Here is a 20,215-nt window from a genome sequence, read left to right as displayed (position 1 = left end):
AGCGTCTGAGAAAGTCCTTGACCTCCATTCCTCCGTAGAGGGGAAGGGGGAGTACAGGTCAGGCATAGCTGTGGTGCCTCGCCAATCCTAAAACCCCTAACAGGGCACCAGCACAAGTCCTGGGTTTGGTTCTAGTCTGATTGCTACCTTGCCACCAGGTCTCTAGATTTGCCATGGGCAAGGCCTCTGTGTCCAAAACTGAGGAGCATAAACTGCCCCAATAGCTAAAGGATTTGAAGACAGTGAGAAGCTGTGTGTTAGGGAGGGAACAGGCCTAAACATGCCTTGCAGAAAGGACTGAAAGGTGATAAATCCTAGAGCACAAATCCCTCAAACTCAGATTGCCTTCTTTCATAGCTCTAAGTCTGTTCTCCAACCAACCAGGCCTGGATCTATAGGCACTTACCTTTGAGCAATGTGGTACAGGCTCTGAACTGACATTGCTCAAAGCAGGTAGTATAAGATTCAAACTGCCCTGTTCTTGGCTTGGGGTTTGGGGACACCCTGTGTGATCCTAACCCTTCTGGGGATAAAATGGCCCCCTCTCCCTCAAATTTTGCTCAGTGGGTCTGAACCTGACGGGCCATTTTTGCCAAGGCATCTCCGTGTTGTGGGATTCTGGATCACCCGTTTGGTTACTAGAGCCCTGACCCTAACCAGGGTAGAGGTCACAGCGTCAGAACTGACTGCAGATGCTTCAGTGCAAGGGAAACTTCAGGCCAGGCGTGAGCTCTCCCTGTCTGCAGCTCACTTTCCCAAGACAGGTGGGTTGGGGAGGGTAACACTATGCCCTGGGCTTCTGACAGAAGCTAGCTGGGAATGCTGCTTCAGCAGTTTTCTCCTTGCAATAGGTATTGTTGAGTTGGGGTAGAGACGTGAGAGTGAGACATGTGACAGCCAATGGGGCAGGATAGTTACAGATGTCCAGACAACTATTAAACTAATTAAAACAATTTAAACTGTTAAGAAAATTTTTGTGGTTTTATTGTATCATGAGGCATTGAAACATCTGAACAAATCAATATCTGGACGGTGAGGCAGCTGCTTTCTCCTTCACTTCTTTGGGTTACTAGAGCAACTTGTCAGTAGATTAAAAAAAAAAAAAAAAAAAAAAAAGACAACCTTTTGCATTAAGTCTTTCCAAGGCATGCGCTGGTACAACACAAACTTCTCCTGTCAGATGTAACTAGTCTAGCGTCCAAACATCATGCACAATACCTAGGTAGCAGCAGCGCACTGCGCCCGCTCCCACCTCGGTCCTGCTCATTTGTGTATGATATTTGGAGCATCTGGAGGAGTGTGAATAGTATCTGGAAGAGGAGGGAGGAGGAAACAGCATGAGTGCCTGGCTGGGAGGAGGTCAGCCGAAGTTGTGCAGGGCAAGCCTGAACATGTCATTGGTGCAAACCCAAGCATCATTGATGTTCTTCAATAGGAACATCTGGTGGAACCCCATGATGGGGTCTTCATCGGCCTGTAAGGAGAGAAAAATGAGTCAGTAAGGGGACCTCGTAGAGACAAGGAATACTTGTGAACGCAAATTGATATAATGTATAAAACACTACACTGAGTACATAGAGGCTTATAGATGGCAGCTCACACTGCTATTTGCACTTAAACTGCAGAACAATTCACCAGTTAGCTACAGCAAAAGAAAGAGAACATATATCTGCTTCTAAGCCCACGTCTCTGGGCACAAGTGACCAATCTGAAAGAGTTAATGCAGCACGCACCTCCTAAATTTATAGTATCTATAACCTAACACTCTTGGGGCCAAGAGGTATAGGGACAAGAGGTATAGGAGCAGGATAAGGCTGTGGTGCCAAGCCACTGGGCTTTCATACTACCCCTTCATTAACTGATTGCACCAGTGCTAATGATGACTGTGGCCAAATACATGAGAAAAGGTTCAAAACTGAGTTCACACTGCTGTGATCACAGCTCTATAGGGGAAAAGCACAAAGCATTGTCATCAGTGATCTGTTGAAAACCGAAAAGAGACCTCCAGCTAAACTGCAGACCAAGATGACGTAGGAGCTCAGCTAATCAATAATCAATGCTGTCTCTAATATCACTAGTTTTTCTGGTAATTATCAGCAAGGAAGCAAATCAGTCTTTTGAAGGCTGAGAGTTTGACAGAAACAGAAGAAAGAACCTGAAGCCATGTGGGAAAGGGCAGTGCTTACTGAGCCCAGCTTGGAAAAGTGGACACTGGGCCTCCTGGACCTCCTAAGAGTCTGTTTTTTATAAATATATATTTTAGTGACTTTTATTTATTTTTTTAAATTTATTTTTTATTTTTTCTTACAGAGAGGAAGGGTTAGAGAGTTAGAAACATTGATCAGCTGCCTCCTGCACAGCCCCTACTGGGGATGTGCCCATAACCAAGGTACATGCCCTTGACCAGATTTGAACCTGTGACCTTTCAGTCCGCAGGCCGACTCTCTATCCAGAGCCAAACCAGTTAGGGCAACTTTTATTTTTTCTGAAAGAGAAAGAGATGGAAGATATAGGGAGAGAGAAAAAAAACATCAGTAAGAGAGATAAACTACCTGCTGCATACCCCCTACTAGGGATAAAGCCTGCAACCTGGGTATGTACCCTGACCTGGAATCAAACCCCGTGACCTCTTGGTGCACAGAATGACACTCAACCAACTGAGCCACACCAGCTGGGCCCAAGGGCCCATTTGAGCACAGAGACTGGGCAAGGCATCTTGGACAGGCAGGGGAAGTCCAGGCCACAAGTCAGTTCTCTTGGAGTCCACCCAGAGCCTTGGGAGCCTCCCTCGATCCTTGTATTAGACACTCTGGCTAGCTTAGGGAGAGGGACTGTTATTCTGAGCTCCATCATGACAGTCCTAGGACCCTGGGACCTAGTCAAGGAACAGCCAAGTTATTCTGCTTTGGGAAGGAAGAGAGGCTTTTTAGAAACCAAGAATTTGGCTTCAGTTGCTAAAGCACAAGAGGTAGGAGATTCTGGGAGAGTTCTTGGGGCAGAGGTGCTGAGGGGCCACAGGAAGATTTTGAAGATGACAGGTCTTAAGAAGGAGAAGGGGAAAATATAGAGATGCAGGAGTTCCCAAAACCTGCTTTGCTCAGCAGGTAGAGGAGAAAGCAGCCAGCTCTGGGAGTGGCAGCATGGACTCCAGTAGCGGACTGCTACTTCGCACCCAGCTTGCCGGTCCAGGATCAATTGCCTACAGAAGGCCCACCCACACCTTGGGGTAATATGAAGGTACAGAGGACTGGCACCACAGCCTCATCCTGCTCCTATACCTCTTGTCCCTTTTCCAAAAAGGCTCTAAATCAGAGCCTTTAGAACTTACTGCAATAACAGCAATATTCTGTCTGTGTTGTCCAATAAGCAGCCATAGTGACTGAGTACTTGAACTATGGCTAGTGTAACTGACAGACTATTTTATTTAAGGTAATTAATTAATGTAATTTTTAAATGAACACATGTAGCCCTGGCAGGTGTTGCTCAGTTGGATGGGTGTCCTTCTTGTACCAAAAGGTTGCTGGTTCAATACCCAATACTGGGGGGGGGGGTAGAAGTTTTGCTCTCACATAAATATCTCCCCCCCCCTTTCTCTCTTTCAATATAATAGCAACCAGCCAACCAGCCACATGTGGTTTTTTTTTGTTTTTTTTTATAGACAATAAAGTCTATAAAAAAAAAAATTACCACATGTGGCTGGTTGGCTGGTTGCTATTATATTGAACAGCACTACTCTAGAGAGTCCCTCTGTCTGGGAATCCCTTGATAAGCAGATCACATCACAGGGAAGGCAGCAGCGCAGGAATCTCCCCTGCCTGCCCTCTTCTCCCTAGCAGCACTCTTACCTTAAGCTGGCCCACAACCATGCTGAGGATGCAGCTGTCTGGCGTGGGCTGGTGGTCCTGTGCCGTGATGCTGTGCTGGATTTTCTGGAACGGAAGGCTCTGCAAGAGAAAGGGAGGGTAGTGAGCTGGGGCCAGCAGGGAAGGAGATGCCTGCAGCCCCACCCTGGCTCTTACTTACAGACAACTTCTCCACAATGGCAGCTTTCCCCTGGAATTGCTGTCCTTCCCACGTAAGGCATGATGCGTCAATCTGAAAAGCAGAAAACCTGAGGTCAGGGACTCAGAGCACCAAAAGTATCTCTGAGGCCCTGAGCAGACCCTAAAAATAAAACATTTTCTAGGAACGAGCTCATACCTCAATTTCCCTGCCTGTAACAAAAGAAACCGAGGATAGCTTCTAAACTAGTAACTTTATCTATCTTTATTTTTAAAATATATTTTATTGATTTTTTAAAATATATATTTTGTTGATTTTTTACAGAGAGATAGAGAGCTGGAAACGTCGATGAGAGAGAAACTCTCATCAACCAGCTGCCTCCTGCACACCCCCTAACGGGGATGTGCCCGCAACCAAGGTACATGCCCTGGGACCTTTCAGTCCGTAGGCCAACGCTCTATCCACTGAGCCAAACCAGTTCCGGCACCACTAACTTTAATTATACCCCGTTGTCCCAGAGCTCAGGCTCTAAAAACTAACAAAATATAAAGTTATTAAATAAGTCCATTTTGAAGTTTTTATTCAAGTCATATGACCTCAGATATGCATGAGCCCCAGGATGGCCATATATGGCCACAGCTCAGCCAAAAGCCATCCTAGTGTGTGGTTAATCAGCACCAGTCCCAGAGAAATCATCAAAAATAATTTGGCCAAAACCGATTTGGCTCAGTGGATAGAGCCTCTGCCTGCAGACTGAAAGGTCCCAGGTTCGATTCCGGTCAAGGGCATGTGTCTTGGTTGCGGGCACATCACCAATGGGGGGGAGGGGGGTGCGGGGGGCAGCTGATCGATGTTTCTATCTCATTGATGTTTCTAGCTCTCTCTCCCTCTCTCTCCCTCTCTGTAAAAAAACCAATAAAATAAATATTTTTAAAAAAGATTTAGCGCCAAAACCGGTTTGGCTCAGTGGATAGAACGTCGGCCTGCGGACTGAAGGGTCCCGGGTTCAATTCCGGTCAAGGGCATGTACTGTGGTTGCGGGCACATCCCCAGTGGGGGGGGTGTAGGAGGCAGCTGATGGATGTTTCTCTCTCATCTATGTTTCTAACTCTCTATCTCTCTTCCTTCCTCTCTATAAAAAAATCAATAAAATATATTTTTTTAAAAATTTATCTTTCTCCCCTCCTCCCTCTCAAATCAATAAAGATTATTTAAATAAATAAAGAAACAACAAGGCAAAGATCCCAAAGTCAAATTAATTCAAGCTTTTTATTTAAATTCTTGATCTATGATGATGACAATCAAATAATAGTTATGCTGGATTTGGCCCTCCACTGGTAAGATCCCTTTCTCTCCTCCAAAATTTCTGAATGAACCCTGACTCTTTGGAGGGAGAGACAGGGGTCTGCCACAGTCCACTCAGGCTCTGAGGCTGCTGGATGACTCCTATCACTCTTATCCTGGCAGACCTGCTAGGCAAGGACTGATCAATCATATTTCTTTGACTAAGTCCTGGGAAGGTCAAATACAAATAGCTCTTGGTATATACGATCTCCATTAAAATAGCAGCAAACAATGCCTGCACAGAATGGTTTTTCGAAGGACATACTAGTCTCTCAGGGCTAATCCCATTTGTTTCCCACGAGCATTCAGGCGCTTTTGGTCTCCAAAAGGAAGCCAGACCTGGGGCCTCCAGAATACAGCTTTGCAATGATGATGCTCATGGTTGCTACCTCCAGAAGGCACCGTAAGCCCTAGCTTCTGTCTGCTGCCACCTGATTTAGAACACTGGCACTTCCAGAATCATGGATGGCCAGCCTAGAACACCCGGCCCAGGGTACCAGAATCCTTACTTTGTGGAACATGACAGAAGGGAATGTGTAAACCAAGTAGCTGGACCAGACTTCAGGCCCCATGTCCCATGGGGAGCTCAGAAGGGTACAGCCAAATCCAGTGAGTGCTGCCAGAACTTGTGACCTGGACAAAGTGGCCAATACACCTGAACTAATCCCCTGGGGTCACGTTCCTAGAGCTGGAGACTTACGTAAATTGCGCCTAGTTGGGTTCTGTCGTTATCAAATAACTGGTAGTAATGTTGAATGAAGCTGGATCCAATCTGCTCCCAAATTGGCTTGTCTCCCATTCTGGAGCGTCTCCCAGCCTCGCTGAAACCTGCAAGACCAGCAAAACAGGGAGGAAAGCGTTGGTATTGCCGGACCAGGATGTAGCCAGCTGCTATCTAGCTCTTCACTGACCCCCACCCCTCCTTGGCCTCCTCAAGCAGGACATCCTTTGCTGAGGTCTGTTCACACAGGGAACATGAAGAGGCCCCAGGGAACTGGTAGGAGACCTTTCCCAGTACAGACCAGTGTAGGGAGACTCAGTGGGCCAGAATCAGCCTTTCCTTTGAGAAGCTCTGGTTGATGAGACAGAGAGGTGCCAGGGTCGTGGAACACCCGAGATGGGTACTGAGGGTGGAGCCAAGACAAAGGAAGATGAGAATAGGTCCTTCAACGCCCGATAAGGGGATGGACCTTTAGGGAAGAGCTAAGCAGTCTCCCATAGCTTTTCATTAATCCTCTCAACAACCTGCAAGGCAAAAGTTATTGCTCTTCTTCCCACTTTGCAGGCCAAAAACTACTGATGCCTGTGTAATAAGTGTCTGCTATTACAGCCCTCAGGTTCCCTCCTGGTCCTGATGGGACTCAGCCCTCTGTGCCTGAACACTGCCCCAGTGCTTTACTGGCCGGTGGAGGAAGACCCAGGGAGATGGAGGGAAGATGACTCTTCAAGGCCCCACTTGCTGCAAAAAGACTCCCATTAATCTTTTTATTTTATTTATATTTTATTGATTTTTTACATAGAGGAAGGGATAGGGATAGAGAGTTAGAAACATCAATGAGAGAGAAACATCAATCAGCTGCCTCCTGCACACCCTCTACTGGGGATGTGCCCACAACCAAGGTATATGCCCTTGACCAGAATGGAACCTGGGACCATTTAGTCTGCAGGCCAACCCTTTATCCACTGAGCCACAATGGTTAGGGCTCCCCTTAGTCTTAAGGGGACAATTTACATATTTGAGGCCAGGTAATGCCTGGCCCTTTCTGGGGCATTTCTTCATTGAGGGTGACCTCTACCTACTTCAGAGATAGGGATGAGTTCAGGGGATCACAAAGTAATAGATGAGGGATGTGGGGAGGGGAAATGGAAGCTCTCTAGGGGAACCATTTCATCTCTTCAAATCTCTCATCCCTTAGCACTCCCTCTGTTAGGAAGGGGTTGTCCCTCTCTAACTTCTGAGAGGAAGAGGAAGCACCCTCCCAGCTATAGACACCATGCCTCAAGGGTGTTAGATGAGAGACTCACTCTGGTTTTGTTAGGCCCCTCCTGGGAAAGGAGTCCACATCTCACAGCAGGATCCCATGACAGCAGATCCATGTGTGTTGCATAGTGATCTGATTTTAGAGGAGCCAGCCCCTCTCTCCTGATATGAGGACTCTAAACCAAAGCAGTGAGAAGGTAGGTTCAACCCTGGCAGAGAACCATTAACAGTGGTAGGAGATGATGCAAGTCACTACCTTTCTTAGAGCCTTAGCCTCTGCCTCCTCCTCCTCCAATAAAACGGAGGTGGAACCAGTGGTTGTGATGCCTCATTAAAGGAACCTGGCCAAGCCTTCAGCTCAATGTGATAAGTGCTAATTCACTCCAGTCCCTGTGACCTCACCTAAAGCCAAAGGAGCCAGTGAGGAGGGACAGTAGGAGGACAGCAGCTTATCCTCAATCCAGCCAATCTGCTAGCCTGACCAGGAAATGGAGCCAGCTTTATTTTAGGTCCCCTAGGAGGTGGTGGCACTAAAAATAGCAGCCCAGTGCTGGGAGTACTAAGAAATGTCCAGGAAAGTCTAAAATAAGCAGAGGAGAGAACTTGTACCGGGCCACGCCTGTTACACAGGAACACAAGGTATGTCCCAGTTCACACTCTGCCAAGAAACAAATAAACAAGTAGGAAAAGCATAGGACCAAGAGCTAGTCTCAGCTGTGATGTCTTGGTGACATTTCCAAGGGGTACTTACACACAAGCTGGGGATTACTTGAGGCAGGACACAGCCCCTCATATGGCTGCCCCTTCTATCCAGTATTCAGTGTGCTTAGCTCACTCACTGCAGCCCAACCCTACCACATCTTACCCTCAAGCTGACTTGCCCAGCCCGAGAGCTCTGGGGCAGCGGGACAGCTGAAGGAATGGATAAGGGCCATCTCTCCTCCTAGCAAGGCTAGACAGCCCTAAGGGAAGGTCTTGGAGAAAGAATATGCTAATCAGAATAAATAGCATAAGCCGAGACCGGTTTTGCTCAGTGGATAGAGCGTAGGCCTCCGGACTGAAAGGTCCCTGGTTCGATTCCGGTCAAGGGCATGTATGTTGGTTGCGGGCACATCCCCAGTGGGGGTGGTGCAAGAGGCAGCTGATAGATGATTCTCTCTCATCGATGTTTCTAACTCTCTATCCCTCTATCTTCCTCTCTGTAAAAAATCAATAAAATATATTTTTTAAAAAAAATAAAATAAATAGCATAAGCAAATATATGGGGAAAGGAAAAGAGATCAGGGCAAGAAATCAGGAAGGGCCAAAACCGGTTTGGCTCAGTGGATAGAGCGTCGGTCTGCGGACTGAAGGGTCCCAGGTTCGATTCCGGTCAAGGGCATGTACATTGGTTGCGGGCACATCCCTGGTGGGGGGTGTGCAAGAGGCAGCTGGTCGATGTTTCTCTCTCATCAACGTTTCTAGCTCTCTATCTCTCTCCCTTCCTCTCTATAAAAAAAATCAATAAATTAAAAAAAAAAAAAAAGAAAGAAAGAAACAAAGAAACCGGGAAGGCAGAGATGGAAGGTGAGAAGAAATTTAGAAGATGATCCAAAGACAAAAAAAAGTGCTGACACTGTGGGTCAGTGAGGCAGAGGAAGCGTGTCAGTGTCTTTTTCCTTCTCAATATTGTCTTAGTGATGTGATAACTTGCTACACAAAAACTACTTGGCAGAAGTAGTGGTGGAATGAGGAGGATGGAAGGATAAAGGGACAGAAAAGTCCTTCGGTCTGGTGGGGCAAGGCAAAAAAGAGGAAACTCTCCTGAGGAACAAGACAGCTCAGGGTTTTCCAGAAAGTGTTAGAAGAAATCTTCAAAACTATGTGGACTGAGGTCTTTGCTTTAAAAATGGCAAGCAGGGGCCTAGCTGGTTTGGCTCAGTAGATAGAGTGTTGGCCTGCAGACTGAAGGGTCCCGGGTTTGATTGATGATTCTGTCAGAGAGGAAGATTATATATATATATATATATATATATATATATATATATATATATAATCTTCCTCTCTGAAATCAATAAAAAATATATTTTTAAAAAATGGCAAGCAGGGCTCTTATGCCAATACCTGCTTGACCATGATTTATTTATTTCCATGTAATGGCCACAATAACCATGTGGTCAGAGTTCACTGTCAATTGGCTTAACAGGTAGGAAAACAGGATCATTGATGTGAGTCCTGTTCCAAGTTCATCCTCTGGTCAAGGCCAGTGCTTTTTAAAAAATATATATATATTTTTATTGATTTCAAAAAGTGAGAGGGCGAGAAATAGAAACATCAACGATGAGTGAGAATCACCAATCAGCTGCCCCTTGCATGCCCACTAGCCTGGCATGTCCCCCGACTGGGAATCAAACCAGTGACCTCTGGGTTCCTGGGTCTAAGCTTAATCACTGAGCCACACCCAGCTGGGCAAGGTCAGTGCCTTTCTTTCTGTTCCTTTGCATCCTGACCTCTAAACAACAAAGCTGGCCATGTCCCTCCCCTAAAGCACCACCCTAGCCTTTTAATTAAAGGCCAAACCCCCAAGCAACACAGGTGGCCAGCCACACCTGTCCCTGCCTCTCCAGCCATTCTTTCCTACCTCAATCCAGGTCCACACACAAATACACCAGAACTCACCCAGTGCCTGCCCACTGTGTTGTCTTCCCTTCCCTCATCTGCCTGGTCAGTCTCTGCTCTTCTTTAAAGTCATTATTCAGATCTCCACATATTCAGGAACAGACTCCTTCCTGGACTCCAATGTTGAGCTCCAACTCCATGGGCAAACCAGTATCAACACACCCAGGGCAGCTCAGGGTTTTCCAGAAAGTGTGAGAAGAAACCTTCAAAACTATGTGGAGCCCAGTCAGCTGGCACAGTGGTTGTGTCTACCTATGCACTAGCAGGTCATGGGTTTGATTCCTGGTCAGGGCACATGCCCAAGTTTCGGACTCCAGCCCCAGTGTGGGACTTGCAGGAGGTAGCCAATCAGTTATTCTCTTTCATCATTGATGTTTCTCTCTCTCCTCCCCTCTCAATTCCTCTCTAAAATCAATAAAAATATATTATATCCCTAGCTGGTTTGGTTTAGTAGACAAAGTGTCGGCCTATGGACTGAAGGATCCGAGGTTCGAATCCAGCCAAGGGCACATGTCCGGGTTTCGGGCTTGATCCCCAGTAGAGGGTGTGCAGGAGGCAGCCAATCAATGATTCTTTCTCATCACTGAGGTTTCTATCTCTCTCTTCCTCTCTGAAATCAATAAAGAAATATATTTAAACTAGAGGCCCAGTGCACGAAATTCATGCATGGGGGAACACACGCATGTGGTGTCCTTCAACCCAGCCTGCACCCTCTCCAATCTGGGACCCCTTGGGAGATGTCCAACTGTTGGTTTAGGCCCAATCCTGTAGGAGCCTAAACTGGCAATCGCACATCCCTCTCCAATCTGGGACTGCTGGCTCCTAACCACTCTGCCTGCCAGGCTGAGAGCCCCCTAACCACTCCCTTGCTGGCCTGATTGATGCCTAACTGCTTCCCTGCTGGCATGATTATCCCCAACTGCCTTCCCCTGTGGGGCTGAGGGGACTGGGGAACTGGAGCTGGATAAGGCAGGGCTGAGGGGATAAGGGGACTGAGGCTGGATGAGGCGGGCTGAGGGGACTGGGGGACTGAGGCTGGATGAGGCGGGCTGAGGGGACTGGGGGACTGAGGCTGGATGAGGAGGGCTGAGGGGACTGGGGGACTGAGACTGGATGAGGAGGGGGTGAGGGGACTGGGTGCCACCATTTTGAGAGGGTGTGATGGTCAATTAGCATATTCCCACTTGAGGCCTTTGATTTAAAAATGCCAAGCAGGGCTCCTGACCTAAACACTCCTCCACCTAAACACTGTAGCACTGGGCTGTGAGGGTTCCAGTAATGTTCTTACTGGACCCCCAACCTCCTGAGACAGAGCAGGCCCAACAAATTGCAAGCTTTATAGTTTATGATTCTAAACATCCCACAAAGCTTTCAACTCATGGCCGGGAGACAGCATCCCTAAATCCAAAAAAAGAAGCAGGGAGCAGAGCTTCCCTCCCATCTCCATGCAATACAGGGGAAATGTCTGGGCCAGGCAGGCAGGATGTTCACCAGGATGGTCAGTAAGCCCTAAACCTTGTTTCTAATACAGTTTTTGGAGAAAGAACAGCCTGGAAACAAACAAAATGCCAAGGCTTAGAGGCAGCCTCGCATCAGATACAGACTGACCTTCATGTCGGCTTCTCCTACAGCTCTTTCAAGAGGGCCGCTGACCATGCCAACAGTCCACAGGCTGACCGAGGCCAGGCTCCTCCAGGAGCAGAAATGACCTCAATGACCTCTTGCCCACTGAGCATCAGCCTTCACTGACTGTTAGGTCTCTGTGGGTGCAAAGATCCTCTAAGAACGTCTCAAAAACTGTGACCCTCTCCCAATAAAACTGCACAGCGGCAGGAGGCCCAGCCCACTGAATAGTTTCAGGTTGTTTATACTCCCTGAGGTTCGGTCATAGACCCCAAGTTAAAACCACTGGCTCAGAGGATTCCTATAGGCAACAGAAAAACTTCATTTTTACCCTCAAATTCTGAGTCAGTATTTCCAGGGACAAAACTCGAAATAGCAGTGCCCAACTAGTAACATCTCCTTTTCACGAATGGGTATTAGGTATAGAAATGTGCTTAGGGCTTTACATGCACTTATCCCTAACACCCAGAGTTAACACCCATGTTAGAGATGAGCAAAACGAGGTAACTGTAACTTGCTCAAGTTCACTAACCTAACAGATGGTAGAATCAGATGGAACCAGTGGACTCGAGAGGTAGGATTTCCAGCAACAAGTGGCCTGAACAGCACATACGAGCTGAAGCCCCAATCTCTGACCTTGGCTTTCTCAGACAGGCTGCAGGCCTGAAGCAGGACTTCTGCTTCCAAAGGCGCCAGGCAGATTTCCACACTAAACAATAGGTGTTTTCATGGATGATCTGTTATCCCAAACCTTCAAAATCACAACCCTGGCTGAAACTGGTTTGGCTCAGTGGATAGAGCATCAGTCTGCGGTGTGAAGGGTCCCAGGTTCGATTCCGGTCGGGGGCATGTACCTTGGTTGCGGGCCCATCCCCAGTGCGGGGTGTGCAAGAGGCAGCTGATCGATGATTCTCTCTCATTGATGTTTCTAGCTCTCTATCCCTCTCTCTTCCTCTCTGTAAAAAATTCAATAAAATATGTTTAAAAAAAAAAAAAAATCACAACCCTGTTCTACCATCTCAGCAAAGCAGAGAGATCATGGCCAGGCTGAACCTGGGGAAGGGTCTGGGGCAGGAATGATGGGCAAGAGGACACCACTCACCCCAGACTGACACACAGAAAGATGCTCACATGTCTGAGGGCCCAGTACTGAGGCCTGCAAGGAATGCCAGCAGATGTGCTGAGCTCATAGTGAGGTCCTGGAACTCGAGGCCAAAGGCGGCCATGACTCACACCTACTTTCTGCCAAGCCCTAAACAGACCTGAAGCATCTAGGACCCAGAGCATAGCTGTGAATTACAGGGGGAGAGGGGAAATGCAGTGTACTGCACCAGAGAGGAAGACACTGCAGGTGTCTGTTCTTCAGTTCAGGAACAAGCTGCCCTTCTGATTTCATGGTGAGGGGTGCCGTGTATCCTGCCCTATAGTCCTCCACTGACAACTTATCCTGCGATGGGTGACCTGCCCTCCCAGCTGTCCAACCTTGTCTCCTGCCACTGACACCTCCCCTCCTCCGCACCCTTCATTCACAGCCTCTCCGTATTCTTGTTTCTGGAACATACTAAGCCTGTTCTCACCCTATATGTTTGCAACTGTTGATCCTTCTACCTGGATCACTCTTCTCCTCCCTAAATCTTCATGTGCCTGGTTCCTTGTTACCTATGTGTCAGCTCAAATGTCACTTCTTCATAGATACCTACCCTCACCACTCACCCAAAAATAGCTGCCCTGGTACTCACTTCACCATTCTGTATTACTTCCTTAGAACTTGTCACTGGATGTGATTGTCACACTTACATACAGGGTGGGACAAAAGTAATCTTCATCTGTTTGTATGGAAAATAATACAAGAATAAACTCTTTCACATACTCACAACTGTAAACCTATTTTTGCCTCACCCTGTATTTGCTTATGGTCTGTGTCCCCTAAAAGGGCATCTCTATTCCCATGGTGCCTGGCTCAGCCCTCAAAAACTAAGTCTGTGAATGTGGAGGAGGCGGGGCTGAGGCCAGCCCTTCTCTGGAGGAGTAATTCAAGGTACACCCTGCTCAATTTAAGTGGCCAAGTAACTCACTTCCCCTCCAACTACGTTTTCTGTCCTAGTTGTCAGGCGTGTGGCAAGTGGGGCTTGGCCCCAACTCCCTCTTCCCACTCCCAAGTTCCTGGTCAGTCACCTGAGGGACAGCTGTGACTAAACAGCAGGCACACAGCCCCATGCTCAAAGGCCTGGCCTCTAGCCTGTCCCTCCTCCTCTTCTCCCTCATGGTGTCGCCTAATCAATAACTGTGGCATGTTAGGGGTAATCAACTAAGGATATAAAGCAGGACTACGCTGTAAAGAGTCACTGTCAGGTTTCAGGTGAACACTAGTCCAAGAGCTAAGAAGCCTTGACCTAGGACTGCCAACTGCCTTGTCACCACTCCCCTGCCTGAAGTCTAGAGAGAAATTAGCCAAGGTCTGATGCCCCACTGGCTGGCCAGGACAAAACCCATCTTAGAACCAACCCCTGCTAAGATCTAGGTGTCCCCAGCACCCAGATGGCCTTTTCCTCTTCGGCCTAGAGGGAGGGCTCCTTCAGGTTGCCCTGGCTAACCCAGAAGCTGGATCGGAGACCTGCATTCTGGTCTCTGCTCTGCACTTACTCAGTCCCTGAGTAACTTCCCATTTCCCAGGAGCCTCAGAGATCTCTGGGGCCCCTGACCCAGTCAGCTCCCATCTATGAACTTGCTGGTTAGGTACACATGAACTTGGCTCCCCCAGTGTGGTCTAAAGCACCTAAGTGACCACCCCCATCGTCTGCCACCATCCTGCCTGGCCAATACCATCGTGCCAATACCATCTCTATGACTGATATAAGCAGGGTAGTAAAGGGATGGACGCAGAGCCCCAAGATGGTGGAGGGAATGCCTCCTGCTAGCCAAATAGCTGTGTGTGTTCACTGCCGAGCCTACAGAGCTGGCATGGTTATCATCGCTCTGCAGGTGAGGAAACCAAGAGGTTGAGAACAAATTCAAGGCTGACAAGTCCGCTGACATAGCCAGCATTAAAATGTCCACAAAGCTGGCCTAGACTGGAAGAGCTGCAAGCCAACGTCAAATAACAAAAAGCATATGAGTAGCAAAATGAGGTGGTGAGGGACGGAGCCTAGGCCTTTTTCTCTCCTCTGAAATCAGCACGTTCCACGTCCCGCAGGACAGAAAGCCGCTGAGTGCATGCTTAGCTGGTCAAAGCAGGTTTACAGCATAGGAACAAGTGAGAACTTCCATTCTCCAGGGCCTGAAACTCCCTCTGTAAGTGGGACCAATGTCTCTATACACAGACATGCTTCCAGGGGCACCAGTTTCTGCCCTGGTGAGATTCAGTGGCTCCGATGGCCTATCTGAATTTTTAAGGAACAAGCACGTTAGAATTACCCGTTTACTGAGGCAAACAGCCCTCAATTCCCATGCCTTGAAAACATTCCTCTCCAGACGGGGGTTCTCCTTCTCAAAGTGGGCCCCTCTCCAGACTAGAGCTTAGGGAGTTTGCACCAAGCGGGTGACAGCAGCAAATAAGGAATAAGGCCCAGGGCAGTCACAGGAAGTTCTCCATCAGCCAGTGATGGGAGCCCTGGGGTCAGTGAGCAGGGACCCTCTTGCGTCCCTTTCCCCTGGCCACTAAGACCTTCCCTAGTCACAGCCAGACCTAAACAAAGGATTCTTTTGAGGAAGACACATTCCAGTGGATAGGGTGAGAAGAAGGAAGGTGCCACACAGAACTGATGGTCAGGGTGCTGACCAGAGTATCACAAAGGCCTGGAAGTTATTCCAAGGACAACCCACACTCTGCTGTCTCCCTCAGGGAGAGAGGGAGTCAAGAATTCCTGCTACACGCCCTAACTGGTTTGGCTCAGAGGATAGAGCGTTGTCCTGCGGACTGAAGGGTCCCAGGTTCGATTCCAGTCAAGGACATGTACCTTGGTTGCAGGCACATCCTCAGCAGGGGTTGTGCAGGAGGCAGCTGATCGATGTTTCTCTCTCATCGATGTTTCTAATTCTCTATCCCTCTCCCTTCCTCTCTGTAAAAAAATCAATAAAATATATTTTTTTTAAAAAGAGTTCCTGCTACATATGGTCAAAGCAAGAAAATCACAGAATCTCAATGCAGCCAACTCAAATTCAATTCAAAACACAAGCTTCCTCAAATGGCCCATAAGAAAATATTAAGAATAGAAAAAAGCCCATAAAGAGGTTCAGCTCAACCCAGCTCATAGAAATCCTGCCCAACTTTCATTTCAATGTCCATCCTGTGAAATCTTTTTGGATCCATCCACCCCTCTCTCTCCAAAAGAGCTATTCCCTTTCATCCTGGGAGGGTGCCTCTGTCTCACTGGGGAAGGTGTCCTGATAGGTACCATTCCAGGAGAATTGGGCATTTTAACCCTTTGCACTCCACTGTCCCCTCTCAGGGGACATCGGAATTCTAGCATATCACTCGGATGTCCCCTCTCAGGGGACATTGCAGTTTATTAGTGATTACGGGGAATTGAGTTATTTCAACGCACGTTTCCGCCGCAAAGTAGCGTCGAGTAGCTGGTAGCCAATGTTCAGAATGGTTCGGAGTGCAAAGGGTTAATAAAAGTGACCTGAGAGGGTCTCAGTGAAGCCCAGACTCCAGGCAGGGAATAACAGGAAGGCCACAGAGCACAAAAAGCTGGTGAAACTCCCAGGCACTGGAAGACTACCCGCAGAGATCTAAGGGATGAAGAGCAGGCTGTAGAAGACAGCAGGGAGATTCAACAGCCACACAATTTAAAGTAGTGACAGCTTCGCCTAAAGGACCCAGACCTTCCGGGGCCCACCATTTGGAGGTATATCTTGCTCTGTGTACTGAAGAAGACTCACTAACAACCTTTCCTCTTTAGTGCTCTAATCATTCAGAAGTCCCCTCTTCTGTAAGGGCCAAGAGCCCCTGTAGGTCCCATCAATTTAGTCCTCAGCACAAAACAGCACATTACCCTTTCACCAGGCCTGGACAGGATTCATTTTTCTACCTCCAGCCTCAGCCCAGAGCCTGACACACAGAGAGGGCCCAAAGAATGGTTGCTGAATAAAACTGATCATTAGTGAAAAAGGAGAAAAAAAATAATTTCAAGGAAGATACTAATGCCTCAGTAAAGGAGTCCTAGGATTTTTTTTTTATATAAGGTGCCTTCCAGTTCTAAGGTTTGAGAATTCTCTCTCTCTTTTAAATCATTCATTCCATCCCAACCCACCAACTATAAAGACAACAGGACAAAGTGAGACATGGCTCAGAGTGGAAAGGAAGGCTCCCAGTTTTGAGCTGATTCAGAACCCAGTCATGCTCACACCATGCCCCCATGCTTATGTAGACACATCCCAAATGCACTGTGCCAGGCCTCTTTCCAAATCAGACAATAGAAAATACAGCTCAGTGGGAGTGGCTCAGTGGTTGAGCATGAGTCTGATTCACAGAATGAATGAGCAAATACCCGGTTGCAGCTCGATCCCCAGTAGGTGGCATGCAGGAGGCAACCAATTGATGATTCTCTCTCAGCATTGTTTTTTCTCTCTCTCTCCCTTCACTCTCTGAAATAAAAAGAGTAGAAGATGCAGAATGATTCTGGAGAACTTCCGGGTTCTTCTCTTATCTCTGAGACCCAGATGGCTTGCCAAGTTCCAGAAAGGTCAAGGGCTTCTGGGGGATCAAGATACCTAGCAATAATGTGCTGACTCCAGACACAGACGTTATAAGGAACTTCTAAAAGGACTGGAATGAGAGGGAGGGACCTGAATTCCCATTTCCATGCAACTTTGGAGAAGAACAGTATCTTTTTTTACCTTGTAGAAAACTCTTGTGATCAAGCCACCCAGGGCCTTCAAAATGTGCAAAACTAACCCATAGCCTCAAGCCCAGCTCACCTGAAACTTGTCTAGAAAGAACTAATCCAGACAATGTAGAACAAGCATGTCAAACTCGTGGCCAGAGGGCTTTGACATGCTTGATGTAGAGAGTCATGCAACAAACTGCCTTTAGCAATAAGAGATCCCACCACATGGATCCTGTGTGTGTCCTGGGGGTAATCCCACCATTGCCCACATCCACTGGCAAAGCAGGCCTCTCCTGAACCTGCAGAATAAACCTGACTTCCCTGTGCTCATGCGCTGGGCGGTGGACTGGCAAGATTGAGTTCAGAGAAGTCTAACCCTTGCCTGTCCTCCCTAACCAGCGAGAATGACTAGATAGAGCAATTCAACTGCAGGAAACTTCCAAGGCTAAAGCCCAATGATCAGGGGGAAAATCACTGGAAGGAGGGAAAGTCCAGAGGTGGAGACTTTCTGCTCCATGGGCCTAACTCAACTCTTCTACAAGAACTGTGGCCCAGAAGCCACACTGGGGTCAGAGGAATCAAGGCTTGACAAGTTGTGTCTTTCCAAAATCCCATAGTCTTCTCAGGACAGGTCTATTATATAACCATTCAATCAGAAGGACCTTTACAAAGCCTATCAGAGGACTACTCAATGGCTAGATACTCCGCTCCTCCCAGAACTTAAGGGGTCCCTGGAGCCATCAAGGACAATTTCCTAAAGCCCAACCAATGTACTGCCTGTTCACCAATCAATCCAGCAGCTGGGAAGTGAGAATGCAAGTGAGGGAAATCTGACTTCCTGCAGCTTTCAGCTCTAGGTCTGCTACCCCAGCTTCAGAAGGCCTCACAGAGTCCGTATCTGAGCCCCGCAGCCCAAATGTGATTCACCCCCAATGTTGTTTCCCAGTCGAGTTTCTTGTTTGGCACTGGGTTCCTGGACCTCAGGCTTGGATTCCACTTCCCCCTTCTTTGAATTCCACCGTTTCACCGCCATTCTTAAGGAGTCATTCTCCTCTGTGGGAGGAGGGCACAGAACTCTGGGAGGGGCAGGTATAAGGATTAGGCTGTGCCGAGGTCTAATACTGTGCTGGAGGCTCAGCCATCTAACCTCACCTCCTTGGCTTCCTTCCTCCACTAACACAGCTGACCAAGCCACCACAGCTGGAACCTGGTCACAGAGAGAGAGAGAAGGGCGGGGGCTGAGCCATCCAACCTGGACCTGCCGCATCACATCAGGCCAGATCTTCCAAGGCTGATCAGAGGTGAAGTCCCACGTGAAACTCCCTCCAACTCCAGATTACTTGACTCTCTCCTCCATGCAGAACTTACGGATGAGTCCCAGAGTTGGGAGGGGAGTTAGACTTCGTGCACTCCCAGCGGGCTTGTAGACAAGCATCCTACATCCCAGCCAGGCCGGTCGGGAACTGAGTTAAGAGTCCTAAAGCCCGGGCTGCTGTAGACGGGCGCCCTTACCCAATGCTGACTCCGGAGTGGGCTGGAGAATGCTTGCCCATCTCCGGATCCTCCGCAGGTGGGTAGCAGGACGTGGGGCTGGGGTCGACCCATTGACCAGCCTGCAGAACTTGCGGGACTTGGGCAGGCCGGGTTAGGCCAGACGGGGCGGAGCCCGGAGAGCCCCGTCTGAATAGTCTGGACAAGAGAAAAAGACCCCATCCTAGCGCAGTCCAGTGCTCCCGCCATGTGCACGGTACCTCCTGGATAGAAGCCTGGATGTCTCTGTACTTCCCCCAGCCGCCGCCTCAGAGGACCGGCGGGAGGCGGAGTCGCGCGCGACACATGGCCCCGGCCCCGCGCGGCTTCGGGCCGCCAGGGGGGGAGGAGGGGAGGGGCCGCCCGGGGACTCGCAGCGGAGGCTCCAGGCGACCGGGAGAGCGGCTCTTGCGTCCCAGCCCCCGCCCCGGCACGCTAACCCCGACACTCACCCGAGGGGCTGGCACGATGGCGGCAGCAGCGGCGGCAACCCAGCGCGGTCGGCGACCGACTGTCCCTTCCCCCCTACCTTCCCTCGCGACCCCCGCTGCACTCTGGGAAACGCAGTCCTCCCCGCGCTCCTTTCTGGCATAGGTACTCCGAGAGAGAACTACAGTTCCCGGCGTGCTCTGCGCCGAGGCCCAGACACGGACCGCAGCGCGGGAGGTGAGGCTAAGCCCGGGAGGGCGGCTGCCGGGGCAAGCCCCTGAGAATTGTGGTCTAGCGGAAGCCTCTGGAACACCCGAACTTGGCGCCAGGCGAGGGTCAGGGTTTGTTGTCACCAGGTCCCAGCTGGTCCGACCCCACCCAGGCTGCGCCGCTGTCTAGGGTTGGCCACGCCTCCATGGGATCCCAGGTTGGCCCCAGGCTCGCCCAGCCGTCCCTCCCAGGGCCCCGCGCCGTTTCCGCTCGGGAACCCCCCTCCTCTGCAGTGCTCGGAGAGGTGCTCCAGGCCAACCCGAGGCAGAACCCATGGCTTCTGCGCCCTGTCCACCACTATTCGGGCCCGAAGCGGCTTTTCCGAGCAGGCAACTTTCTCCACGGGCTGTAGACTCAAATGTTCCTCAAGGTGGGGCTCAGCTGCAGACAAGATTTCTCGTAGACGTGTACAACTAAAATCTCCAAAACATTTTTTTTTTGTACAGGCAGACAGCTAAGTGTTTAATTTTTATTAATGAGAAAAGAGAAGTATCTGGCTCACCCCACATTTCCTCGTGACTTAAATGACCAGATTGCCCTTTCCTTT

The 20,215-nt window shown here is 49.1% G+C and overlaps 1 protein-coding gene across 3 annotated transcripts; it reads right to left on the bottom strand.

The window, feature by feature from the left end:
* Positions 1-953: 953 nt before the first annotated feature.
* NUTF2 (nuclear transport factor 2) lies at positions 954-19,714 on the bottom strand. 3 transcript variants are annotated; one of them, XM_084861175.1, is made up of 5 exons: positions 19,422-19,714; positions 6,047-6,174; positions 4,024-4,095; positions 3,846-3,944; positions 954-1,474 (listed from the first exon to the last, which is right to left on the bottom strand). In XM_084861175.1, exons 2-5 carry the CDS (start codon positions 6,143-6,145, stop codon positions 1,361-1,363), a joined length of 384 nt encoding a protein of 127 aa, XP_084717301.1. In that variant the 5' UTR covers positions 6,146-6,174; positions 19,422-19,714; the 3' UTR covers positions 954-1,360. The 3 variants fall into 3 exon arrangements, with proteins under 3 accessions (XP_084717301.1, XP_084717303.1, XP_084717302.1); XM_084861177.1 differs by lacking the exon at positions 19,422-19,714 and adding an exon at positions 19,191-19,308; XM_084861176.1 differs by lacking the exon at positions 19,422-19,714 and adding an exon at positions 18,952-19,123.
* Between the last annotated feature and the right edge of the window lie 501 nt (positions 19,715-20,215).

The sequence above is a fragment of the Pipistrellus hanaki genome, assembly GCF_964339955.1.
Source record: "Pipistrellus hanaki genome assembly, chromosome: 15".
Taxonomy (NCBI): domain Eukaryota; kingdom Metazoa; phylum Chordata; class Mammalia; order Chiroptera; family Vespertilionidae; genus Pipistrellus; species Pipistrellus hanaki.
This window is presented reverse-complemented; position numbering and strand designations above follow the sequence as displayed.

Coding starts and splice junctions, on each gene's coding strand:
- NUTF2 (XM_084861175.1), bottom strand. CDS start 6,145: ATGGGAGACAAGCCAATTTGGGAGCAGATTGGATCCAGCTTCATTCAA. Junction 3,945..4,023: donor CCATTGTGGAGAAGTTGTCT/GTAAGTAAGAGC, acceptor TTTCTCTTGCAG/AGCCTTCCGTTCCAGAAAAT. Junction 1,475..3,845: donor TGGTTGTGGGCCAGCTTAAG/GTAAGAGTGCTG, acceptor CTCTCCTTACAG/GCCGATGAAGACCCCATCAT.